We start from the raw sequence: 13,414 nt of genomic DNA on the forward strand, positions 1-13,414 counted from the left end.
TTATTATTTTGACATGGCCTATCAGATGGCCTATCTGGGCTGGTGCAAGTTTCTTTTTTTTTCTAAACTCCCTCCAATTGGGCCGGCCAGCCACTCATCATTGGCTACAGAGGGCTAGCACTGCAGTGTGTTGCCAGCGGCCATCGACACATATTATTGGTCTATTGTTTATCATTGTCAATCAATCATGGGCTGACAGGCTCAGAGAGCCCTGACAGTGCTGTCAATCACTACACGAGCCAGGGTGGGACGGGACCTCATAGGCTGTTCGCTAACCTATCTTGCTACACTACTAGCCCGATACTAAAAAGACGACGAAAATGGACAGGAAGAAAAAACGCCCGGGTGGCGCTGAGAAACAGAGGACTAAAAAGCTAAACTCTCTCAAGGTGGAGGCTGCTAAGTGTGCAAAATTGACGGACTTATTTGGCGCCGTTGTCACCACCCCAGCAGCAGCAGGTGCTGCGCCAGGAGACGAGCGAGGGGGGCCGGGTCAGACTCAGCAGTGGGAGCCGGTGGTGATCTTGTCCATGACCGATGATGAGCGAGCGGAGGCAGACATGGTAAGTAACGTTAGCCTGGGGCTGGCTAGGCTATATTTTTGAGACATATCCAAAACAAAGTAAAAAAAAACGTTTTTACATTGAATGTGATGTTACCTTTATTGATAAAGTCAAGCAGTCATTTCTTCATGCAATGCTTTACCTGCAAAGTGGCCCATGAAGCTTTCTGAGAGCAGAGTGTAGTATTTAGTCTGTTCTTACTCTTTTTAATGGAGAAAATACATTTACAACCATTCAGTAAAGTATCCAATTACATATGACAGGAGAAAAACATGAACTGTTTTGGATGTAAAGACTAAAGCATAAGTTTTGCCTGATGATTTTGAATTATTAAAGGTCAAATACCTTAAAAGTATAATAGCTGCACAGAAAATGTTTATACAGGTATACATATTTTGATTTGGAGTACAAGATGAGGAGAGATAGGATAGGAAAGGATGGTTATTGTCAGAAATTGTCCAATTTGAGGCTTCAATAAAGTGCTCAGGCTATTTTACAGCTCTCAAATATTATATTTTTTCTCAGTTGTTTTGGTGCATTTCTCTGATCAGAATTAAAAGTCTCATAACTGTTAGTTCAACCTCCACAACACTGAGTCATTTGTGCACATCATAGCAGCAGTTTCTCATTCCTTCTAACAAATTGCAAATGCTTTTGGACACGCATCAATTGCTTTCATACAATTCTCTGCTGTTTTATAACATTATCATTTGCTTATGTCATGTCAGTCAAAATGAACTATACTTATGAATGCTGAATAGTCATTCCCTATAAAACTAATAGTCCTCATTTAGTTGCTTGAGTCATGACATACAAACATGTTCAACTAGTTGTCAAAATCTGTCAAGCAAATTTTATACATTTCTTTACCACTTTTTTCCAGACAATGTCGCCTAAATTGAACAATTCCAATGGACTATAATATTGTTTGTGCACAGCTCTATCCAAAGGGACTTTCTAAGTGTGTATTTTTCTTTTGCACAATGCTGTGAAGAAATTAAAATTGCATAGAGTTTATCATTTTCTATGTTTTATGAATTCATACTTATGATGATTAGAGACTTAATAATGTATCCATGTCTTTCTCAGGTTGACCACTGGACATAGAGAAGTTGACCCCCCTCCATCCATGTTCGAGGACTTGCTCTCTCTCTGCCTCCACTGTCTGCCTTCACTGCACCAAACTTTGGCTGTTGAGTCTCCTCTGATATGGTGAGTTTATCATTTTTTATGTTTTATGAATTCATACTTAATTTGTGATGATTAGAGACTTAATAATGTATCCATGTCTTTCTCAGGTTGACCACTGGACATATGAGAGCCTGAGAAGTTGAACACCCTCCGTCCATGTTCGAGGACTTGCTCTCTCTCTGCCTCCACTGTTTGCCTTCACTGCACCAAAGTTTGGCTGTTGAGTCTCCTCTGATATGGTGAGTTTATCATTTCTTATGTTTTATGAATTCATACTTAATTTGTGATGAATAGAGACTTAATAATGTATCCATGTCTCTCTCAGGTTGACCATGCACCTGACATATGAGAGCCTAAGAAGTGGACCTCCCTCCCTCCGTCACTTTTTGAGGACTTGCTCTCTCTGTCTGTATTTCAGTATTGGAAATGGGGTAGTGAACTAGGGAAGACAGTATCAGCAGTGTCACTACCTGGAGCTTGCATGAACGGAGCACAGGTTTAAGGTGGCATGCTGTTTTGGCTACGTAGACTTCCTCTCTAACTCTCTGCCCAGATTTGTGGACTTCTACGTGGTGTCCGCTGATAATGTAGTGGGCTGGTCTAGACAGAAAATACCAGGGCAGAATTTTTGTCCCAGTCCACCCCTGTGTATGTGTTGTAAGTGGAGTGTATGTTCAATTTTAGTGTGCTGCACTTATTATTACATACTTATTTGTCATTTTACAACACAGGGTTGCACAAAAAAAAAAAGAAAATGTTGTAGCCAAACATGTTGGAAGAATGTGTTTCCTTGGTATGGAAGGATACTGTAGGATACTGTAGGCCACTGTTGCTGCTCCCTTGACTAATCTACTTAGTCCTAAGGTTCTGGTCTGGTCTTATTCCTGTCAAATGGCCTCTGAGAACCTTAGCGCCCCTGTTCTTGCTGCCCCTGACTTCGACAGGCCCTTCAACATAACTCTTGATACTAGTGATGTTGATGCCGGAGACCTCATCCTTCAAGAGGCTCCACCAGGGGTTCCACCCCGGTGGTCAAAGAAAGAAAAAAAGAAAGAAAGAAAGAAAGAAAAACAAAGAGTAGTGAATGTCAAGCTAGTTGCTAGGTGTCAGTACTGCAATGTGCGTCCCTCCCATGTTGTTTGTTTGCTGTGAGATGTTCAGAGGGAATGTAGGTGTCAATCTTATGTTTTGATGCTTGAAGGAGGAGATAAGAGCAGCCTGAGGCTGCTGGTGTTGCTAAGGACGGAGATGGAGCTGGAGCCGACAGTGCCATAGCAGGTGCATTAACGTTAGCTGATGTTAGTGAGTGTGTAATGTGCAAGGTTGGCTTTGGCAAATTGCATATTTCTTCTAGGTGTCCAGTTCAAGAGGCCAACTAGCCTATTAGGTATTGCATTAAGTCATTATAATTTAAACCTGTACTAAAAGAAAATATTTACTTGTTTTTTTTTTTCCTGTGGATGCATGCAATTAACGTTAGGTGGTGCTCCCAGTCCCAAGGGCAATGAAGCTGAGGGACAGACTAACCCCAGTCGTGATAAGGAGGAGGATGAGACCAGAAATATGACAGGTGCAATGTGAAGGCATAGCCTACTATTCATTACATTTTAGCCAGAGGAAAACCTTTTTAGTAGTATTAAGTGGGATTATTTTGTTGTAGTAAAAAGTTTACTTAAAGTTGACTATAGGGCCTATTGTCCTATTTTTTTTCTTGTCAAATCTCACACTTAAGTATGTTTTACAAGATGTAGGGCTTTAAAGCATATTAATAAATGTATTAATATATTTTAATAAAGAAAAGCTTGATTGTTGATTGAGTTTATTTCTCACACACACTCACTCTCTTTTATACCCACAGCCATCAGACTTCATAATTCTTTATTAGTCCCCAAAGGAAATTTCAAAGAAGTCTGTAAGATCATCTATTTAATAAAGTTCTTCTTATTCTTATTATACTGACTGTTGTGATCCGTCAGAAGTAGTAAAAAAACATTTTCAATATTTACATAAACACTGAAATGAATTTTGGTATTTGTATTATAACTATGAAAATGGGACTGTGGTCGAGATAATTTGAAAAAAGATACAGAAGGATGAGCAGCAGGGGATATTTGCAACACAGCTGGTGGAAAAGTGTATATGTGCACAAAGGTGTGCTATACATAATATGCTATACTGTGTTTTGTATTGTGTATATGGTGTTTATACAGTATGTTTATACAGTATATATATACTGTGTGTGTATTTATATATATATATATGTATATGAGGTGAATAAAAGAACTGTGTTGTGACCTAAATAACATGCTGTTGCTATCTGCAGAAAGTATTAAAGCATGAAATCCCGCATTTTTAATGTACGAAAGCATCCTGTATCATATGTGTGCTGTTTGTAACAAACCAAACCGCGTGAAAATCAGTTGAAAATTCAGTGAGTTATTCTATTTCACTTGTGCATACAGCTCCTTCCTCAATAGAAGTGAATGCACTGTGGAGGCGAAGCGAGACCCATCCAAGATGGCGGCCGGCTAGGACGTCGGCTCCAATAGGCAGCGGCAGTCAATGCGGCGTCTATGGGTACGTCCCAAGTCCTTTAAATTTACTGCTAACTACCTAACCTAGCCACCTTACCTAACTGTTTAGTCCCTCCCACTTAGGAGTCCCTCCCACTTAGGAAAACATGCAAGGAGTCAGGAGTTAGGAGTGAGGAGCGAGGACTGCTGATGAGAGACATGAGACGGCCCTACTCTGAAGCGCCACGTAAAGCGATGTCCTTTTCTGATGACGGCGGCACAGCTGGATCTGCTGCATAACGGAGCCAGCGTTTGGCATACATCCCAAGTCACATTACATTTGCTGATCAAAGCTGTAACACAGAAATAAGAGACATGAGACGGCCTTAAAGATGGCGGACCTCGAACGACTTCCGGTTCAAGTAAGGAGTTAGGAGTTAGCAGTATAAAATAAGAGACTTGGGACGTACCCTATGTATATATGTCTATGCGTGCTCCCTCCCTCCTCTGTTAAATGGGATCTCACAGGCGCACTACGTCATCAAACCATGTGATGCTTGGTATCACCGGATTCAGGGAGCTCTCGGCTTCCTGAATCTGGCATCGTTTTTCTTTTATTCCTTATGGTCTTCGTACCAGGGCAGCCTAAATACACAAAGTCCAAAATCGCGATGAGTGGTGACAAGCCATGTTATGCCGTTTTTCGAGGGGAAAAGTTAAAGGATTACTCGCGATCTCATGCTGAGCCGTCCGGGGAATACATAGCTGGTTTATAAAAGGTCAGATCTCACTGCTATCACTATTTTTGGCTGAAATATTCCGCCTAGAAAGTAGGATCATAACTTTCACGTTTCATATGGCTTTATTTGGTGATATTTTATGGTGTTTCTGTCATAAACAACATCAGCTATCATAATCACACCTGACTTCAACAAGGTATGATGTTTCAAGCTGGCTGAGTGTTGTTTGATCACTGACAGTACTGTTTTGAAGCGGAGTGAGCGCTCTGTCATTTGGAGCTCCACCTGGATCTTTTCATGGTAAAAACACTGTAGAATGGTCATACTTTGAGCAGTCTTCTTCAAACTTGAAACAAATGTTCATTGATAGTGTGCCTACAGCCCCACAGTGTCATTTACCTGCTCAGATGAAGCAACAGACAGTTATTCATCCTGAAAATCATTTTTTATTTTATTTTAGGCAAAATCTTCATCTTTTTTACTGACTTCAGAGGCCCATTACTCTGTCTCTGTATCACCTAGAGTGTTTCTGACACTTTCACAAGAAACTTCAGAGAGTTTGCTTTCTGGCAAGACCTCATGCATGCATGTAGTCAGAGCGGTTCAGAGGCAACAGAAGGACTGAGTAAATGTAAGTTTGCTTTTTAATTCATACTAAAATTACAAACCTCCTATAACATAATCTTGTGGTTGGTACACTTTGTGTTTAAAAACCAAGTCACAGATCACTAGAAAGCAGACCAACACCCATCTTTTCAGGCAGTCACAATGCATTTTCAAGGTCTACATCAGATTTCAAATGATGGCTACTACACCAGCCTAAAAGAACTGCTTCAAAAGAGCTAACCCACCACAATTTGTCTGAATGGCACAATGAAGTTTAAAGGTGAAAGCACCTTTAGATTTAAAAAGAAGAATGAAGACATAGATCTACTGTACTGTTCTGTCAAATATACAAACACTAGCTTGGTATTGCACTCTTTAGAGTGCAGTGATACATACACATAGAACATATGTGTGTAAAGACACAGGCAAAAGACACAGGGAGGGACATAAACAGGAAGTTGAATAAATTTGCTGAAAGGTTACACTGATGTCTCTTGTCTGTTAAATACAGTAAATCGTGTTACATAGAGCACCAATATGCATTTCCATTGTAACAACAGAAGGGGATAACTGCACTGGCCCTATTTTTCAGCACTTCATGACAAGCCCACAAAGAGATATTGCCCAACTCTACAAACTCAGCTCTATTTCTATCTTACAGTTTTTGTTTTAGGTTATGTAGAATATAGATGAACGCCACTGCTCTTATCAATCCCATTTTTAGACACTGCAGTAAAAAAGCTCTGATAAACCCTCTTCACCCTACCTGCCCAGCCACCCAACAGGCAGAGTTGGAGACCAATTGGTGAAGAAAATTGAACATCTAGCACTTAAACAGCCAGATATTTTTTTGTTTTTCTCAGAGACAGCATAAAAAACATACATGAGCTGTTTGTGAAGTAATGATAATGCCAGCAACACATTTCACTCCAGCAAACAGTTAAATAATTAGATACTTTACCTCCTTGAGGCAGCCCATGAAATTATTACTGACTGGAGATCCAGGCAGGTCAGCAGTGCTGGGGCTTCCACCCACATAGAAGAAGTCATCAGAGCCCAACATGGTGTAGTCTTCCTGAGTGTAACCCGTGGTGGTCAGAATCCCATCCACTGATATTGTCACCTGACGGTGAGGAATGAACAGTGAGTGTGGAAATACAATGTGTTTCTTGAATTATTAGGATAGAAGGCAGCCTTGTATTTTAGAACTCACTCAGGTCTGTGTGAATTATAAATCGCACAGTTAGTGATATGTTTACATGTGTTCTGGATCAGACAGCAAAGATATAAAGAAAATTGGTCAGCCCATAATTTCTTTATGTTTTGATTTAAGATGGTAGATAATGCTGGCGATTAAATCATTAATAGGTATAAAGGGTTAGTAAAATGTCAAAATAAAGGATTACTTCAGATTTAGACACTGACAAACATGCAACAATATTTATCTGCGTGTTAATAATAATGCACAAACCCTGTGGTGTTACTGTTTTTATTTGATCTTCTTTTGTGTCTAATAATGTGAGGGAGGCAAGAAACTAATAAAGATGACAGAAGTAACATACAGGAGCAGGCACTCACAAATCAGCCTGTTCTCATTCCAAAACCATGGAATACTGCCGCTTTGTCAGTAATTTTGGTGTCAGACCACCTTTCATGGTGGTATGATATGCTGCTGGGTGGCATCAGTTTGTAACGTGGCTGGGTGGAATCTTTCTTGGTGCTGTGACAGTACCAGACCGTACCTTTCCCAGTAGTATGACAAGCTGCTGAACGGCATCAGTTTTAAACGCTGCTGATAACGGCATAAGATAAAGAGCTAGAAAGTCCTGATAGGGTAGGTGGGAAGGGTGGAGGATGGGTCAAACAAACCCTGGACTTTCACACATGAGCCCGGTGTTCACATCCTGTATTAATGTAATGCCAAAGCATGATGTCTTTTTCTAAACCTAACCACATGGTTTTGTTGCCTAAGTCTAAACACATGCTTTTGTTGTCTAAACCTAACCACGTTTTGTTACCTAAACCTAAACACGTGTTTTTGTTGTCTAAACCTAATCACATGCTTTTGTTGCCGAAACCTAACCACATGCTTTTGTTGCCTAAATCTAAACACGTGCTTTTGTTGTCTAAACCTAACCACTTGCGTTGGTTGCATAAACCTAATCATCTGCTTTTGTTTGCCTAAACCTAACCACGTGCTTTTGTTGTCTAAACTTAACCATGTGCTTTTGTTGCCTAAACCTAACCACATCATTTTGTTGCCTAAACCTAACCATGTGCTTTTGTTGATATTGGTATTGATGTTGGTTGATATTGGTCACAGCCTCCTGAAACATCAGCAGAGTACCTAGCGCATAACATGTAGATGTAACCAAAGGCCACTGATAAAGCAGTGATATATGACAATTTGGAATGAGAACACGTTGCACAGACCAAAGTCGAATGGGGCAGAGTTATTGTCTTACCACACAAAATTGAGGACACACACAAAATGGCAGAGTACACACCCACAGTTCAGGACATCAGTCTGGGAACAATATCATGTAACTGATCATCCTGGAAAAACTCCCTGGACTGCTGCGCTCGCTCCCATCCTCCATAACCCNCTGTTCAGCACTTTGGTCAACCTTGGTTGTTTAAATGTGCTTTATAAATAAAGTTTGAGTTGAGTTGAGTTGAGTAATAAAGACCTCAAATCTTTGACAACATTGTCATTTGAAGTGGGAAGTACAAGTATGAGTACTAGTACTCTACATAACTACACGAACTTGTTAGCGTTTGCTCAATGTTGATTAACCTCAAAGCTAAGATGTTTCTAATAAGATAATGGAACAGTAATAATAAGCCACCTGTTAGATGCTTATAACATGCTGAAATAGCAATTACTTTTACTTTTAATATGTTAAGTACATTTTGCTGGTACTAGAGTGCCCAAAGAATGAGTTCTAAAACCCACAAATGAGTTAGCATTTTAGCACTCCAGTTTCCCTCGTATCAAAGACAATGGGTTTTTTGAATGTTTTTTTGGTTAGATTTGTGACATGTCAGGTCTGATGTTAGCACACCCTTAAGAGACTGTCATGTTTTGTTCTATGACATGGAATATGTCAGTAAATACCACATTGTGAATTTTGAAGCTTTTATATCCTAAAAAGGGTTAGTTGCTAACAAGTGGCCACACAAGACCACAGAACGTCATCACGCTGAATGTGACTTTTCATGCGACCATGGTATAATTCGCTTATAGTCCAGTATTAGCTTTTGACTTCTGGTGATTTTATTTAAGCTTCAAAAACCATTAAACAGATGTTCATTTGTGAAAATTATTGCGCTGAACAAAACATGTAAGTACCATTACAGTTTGCAGAGCTTATTTTCTGCAATAATTCAAAATCGAACAACAGCACATATTTCCCATCTTTGCTGAGCAACAGTTTTATCTAAAAGGATTTAAAGGCCTGTGCCATATAGCTGCCTGTCCCAAATATAAGCCTGTTGAGTTCAGTGATTGAAGCAAGTAATAGCCCGGCCTACTAATAAAGGTTTTACTGTACATCGAACAGTGCTAAAAACAATGCATGGAGCAGATTAAAAAAAGAAAACATTTGGTGCAGGAAATTTTAAAAGTTATATGCATCACTGCATGAACACAGAAAGAAGTAGTCAGAGCCCTGGTGGAAATGGTAGTTATCCAGTTTCTTACTGCAATGTGGGTTGTCTCTTATTTTCACTTGTGGGTAAGTTTGAATGAAAATGAGAGTCTGGTGTTAGGCCATGCATGTATAGTGCACAGGTCACAGCTGTCAAAGTTCTGGTGTGGATTTTGTTTCTCTTTTTTGATTTTCTGGCAGTTTTCACAGTTCAATCACCAAAAAATGACAGGAAAGTTAGTAATGAAGCAGATTTGGTAAAACCCTAGGGCAGCTTAAGTTGAGTGACTAGAGAAGAGGACGAGACTGAAGAGGAGAGTAGAAAAGCAAATAAGTGGACCCGGTGAATGATAGAAGTAAAAGAAAAAAGTAAACATGAAGCTGGGAAATACAAAACCCAGTGTGTGTGTGTGTGTGTGTGTGTGTGTGTGTGTGTGTGTGTGTGTGTGTGCGTGCATGCGTGCGTGAGTGCGTGTGTGTGTATGTATGTACATCACTACATCAAGACATCACTACATCAAGATGCATTGATGTACTGATGACATCAAGATGGTTTGATGTACTGAAGTCCAAAGCTAAGAAGGGCAGTGCACGGCAAACAAAAATTGACAATAAAAATGATATCTACCATACAATGGAGTGTGTTTACCAGAGCGCGTCCAATGCCTGTTTGCTTTGCAGAGGGGTGGGGTAGATGAGAAATGAATTCATACAAGTGAACAGTGGGTTGGTTAATACATTTAAGTAAATCAAATGAAAACAAATGATGACAAGTGAGGAAGTTAGTATACATGATAGTAAAGCAATGGTTGATTTCATTCCTTAAGTCACTAATCACAGACAATGGTATAGTTTAACAGGTGGAAACAGAGGCACGGTTAAAAAGATTTGACTTTGACATCCTCACTGAGTTGAAAAGATGATTCTCCTAACAGCTGAGCTCTACAGTGCAGCGTGAAAATAAGAGAGCGTAAATGTGAAAAATTATTGGCTACACCGGTGCCATTGACTGTACAGTATTTCTAATATATATTTTTTTTCCTATATTGAAGCAACCCCTGATATGGAAATCATTTTATTAAGAATGATTTAACCACCCTAAACATGTGTGTTTGATCTGCAGGTAGTAAAGATGTCACAAATCCATCTGTCAGCTCGCTATTAGCAGTAGTGATGTGGCAGGTTTGGGGTAGGCTTAGGTACTAGAAACATTAGATTAGATTAGATTAGATTAACTTTATTGTCCACCTTAGTGGAAAATTGTCTTTGGCTCCTCCAACATTAAGTTACATTACAAACAAAGTCACAAGACACTTCCCACCATACATCACAAAACAATTGTGCAAATAGACAAGAAATACCAGCAGATGATTGGTATAGCAGGTGACAATATAAACCAGATAAAACACTTAAAATTCTTTGCATATGCACATATCAAAATAACAAAAGTCAGAAAGTGATAAAGCAGAATCCTGAGTAAGTAATTAAAAAATTACAGAAACACTGTATGCAGTAGTTCACCTTCAACCTCTCTCTCTCTCTCTCTCTCTCTCTCTCTCACTCACACTCACACACACACACACACACACACACACACACACACAAAGACCCACATGCCACAGCGATCAGTCCATGCCTCAAACTGTGTCTGTCCTCAGTCCAAGGGCGTAGGAACTGTCCCCTCCAATATTGGAGACAGGCGCATTTGTCCCACCCAAATATTTACGGCGGAGGAGAAAAAGTATTTGATTTTGAAATCTGTAATGAACTTGCTTGACTGTCATGACATGTCAGCTTCATTAAAAGCATAGCTGCAAATTAACGCAAAAATAGATGTAAAAACACACAGAAACAATACATGTGTGATAAGTTCCCTAATTTAATTTTAACAATTTTCCAAATTCGTTTCCTCTTTTCCAATTTCTCGTTTTATTTTATGGAAGTGATCAATTCAAGTGCACTTGTCCTTTAAACTTGATATTAAAAATGAAAGCTAACAAAATAAAAGACACCTGGTACATTCGTTACAGGCGTAACAGTTTGTAGAACAAGTTCGTAGAAGTTTTGAACAGTTAGAACAAGAGGCTGCACTGCAACGTGCAAATCACTCCTTCTCGTGGCTGCTTGCGCTTTCCCTGTCCTTGCGACCACTCAACCACCATGATCAGTTTTTAATGTTTTATCAGCCAATAACTACTCCAGACTCTGCTCTAGTGTAATTTTCGGGACAATTAGGGCAGGATTCGGGACAACTGCTTGGATTCCGGGACTGTCCCGAATTTTTTGGGACGTCTGGTCACCTTATTAAAATGAAACGACAGCAGAAGCTCAGTTTAAGAGCTTTCTTTCTTATGAGAAAGAAAAGAAAGAAAGGAAATATGAGTTGGTAATAGTTTTGTCCGGGAGGATAATCATATTTTCTGTCTAGACCTGTTGATGTTAAGCTGAAGTTGTGATACAACATCTAACTTGTACACTCTTGCTAAGTAAACTTTAATGTTGTTACTATTAACGTTACTAGCTAACGTTGGCTGGTGAATATATGATGGACTTTCCAACAACGGAAAAAAGTGATTTGACACTAAATATTTAAGGTAACAACATGATTGTTCTATTAACCCATGTAACTTGAGAATGAGTACACACCTCCAATATCTAGAAAGGAGTTAGTCTGTCTGTGTGTTTTTCGCTTGTTCTTGGCTTTCCCATCAGTATTTTTCTAAACCTTATTCATGTCAACTGCTTTCATATTAGAGATCAGATGAAGCTGGCAACTGATGTTAGAGAGGGCGAGGCAGGGAGAGCCAGCACTTCAAGGCCCTGATACACCAAGCCGACGGTTGGCCGCCGGTCAAAGTCGGGCCATCAGTGAGCGTCTGTCGCCTTAGTATTTGCGGTGTGTCCCGCAGCGTCTGCACTTTTGCGTCGGCGGCTTTTCGGCCGATTGAGCATGTTGAATCGGCGGCGGAGTTTGTCAGTGAGAGAGATCACTCTGATTGGCTGTTCAGGTTTTATTTCCTCACCAGTGGCGTGCACAGACTTTTTGATGGGCAGGGGCGTAAAGAAAAAAAAGGGCACATACAGCGCATTCTTGCCACTGAAGAGGGCACTAAGTTCCGCATGTTTTCGAGGGCACTTTAGACATGTTTATATGTTATACAAATGGCACATTATATAGCCTTAAAACAGAGTAACTAGACAGACTACTCAAGTTAGATTGTAATTAGGATCAGCATCCATGAGAAGTGTAGATTCAATGTTGAACTGTGAAGAACACACAGAGACATGGATGTATGAAGGAAATAAATCCCTGGGGGGGTCTGGGGGTCCTCCCCCAGAACATTTTCAATTAAGTAGATGCCATTTCCTGTATTCTAGTGCATTTTAACACCATATTAGCACCAGATAATCCAAACTGGTTCTGTGAGATATAGTTCTGGCTAGGGCCATAACGGTACATGTATTTGTGTCGAACCATTCGGTACGTGACTTTCGGTTCGGCACGACCCTGTACCGAATTATTGGGCTTATAAGGATATTATTTTATTTTATTTTGTTTTATTTTAATTCCGTTTTTGCGAGCCGAACCATTTAAAATATCTAGCTCCCCGACAGACATAATTGAGTGACGGACCGAGTCCCATAAATCTCCGCTTTCACTTTGTGCAGCGCATTCTCGCATTTTGACAACATGTCAAGTGAGCCTGACGAACCTGAAGACCCACCCGCAAACCTTAAGTCCTCCGTTCGGGAACACTTTGGTTTCAGGGTAAAATACGAAGATGGAAATAAACAAGTTGGCAAGACAAAAGCAGTGTGCCGACACTGCAGAACAGCGGTCAGGTATGTACTTGGAAACACGTCTAACATGCTAAAGCGACACCACCCGAGTTTGAACGTTAACCGGCACAACCAGAAAAAGCAATCTGGTGCGAACTACGATATCGTCGTCGTTTAAAAAGAAAGAGCGTTTCCCTGACCATCGCGATAAAGAAATAACCAACGCCACTGGAGTTGAGTAAAATTGTTTAAGCTGCACTTTAGATATAAGCGTGTTTTGTTTACTGCACTTTAACAATGTGGGAAAGCTAAGTAAGTTCCTAGTAAACTGAATCTGAGCAGGCTTTAAAGCTGACCAGCTGCACTAATAC

At 40.1% G+C, this 13,414-nt stretch overlaps 1 protein-coding gene across 1 annotated transcript in view; it reads right to left on the minus strand.

The window, feature by feature from the left end:
* Positions 1-13,414, minus strand: part of nrxn3a (neurexin 3a) — a 634,542-nt gene that overhangs the window by 390,720 nt on the left and 230,408 nt on the right. Inside the window, 1 exon segment of the mRNA XM_050061947.1 lies at positions 6,575-6,736. Coding sequence (XP_049917904.1) covers positions 6,575-6,736 — 162 coding nt within the window.

The sequence above is a fragment of the Epinephelus moara genome, chromosome 14, assembly GCF_006386435.1.
Source record: "Epinephelus moara isolate mb chromosome 14, YSFRI_EMoa_1.0, whole genome shotgun sequence".
Taxonomy (NCBI): domain Eukaryota; kingdom Metazoa; phylum Chordata; class Actinopteri; order Perciformes; family Serranidae; genus Epinephelus; species Epinephelus moara.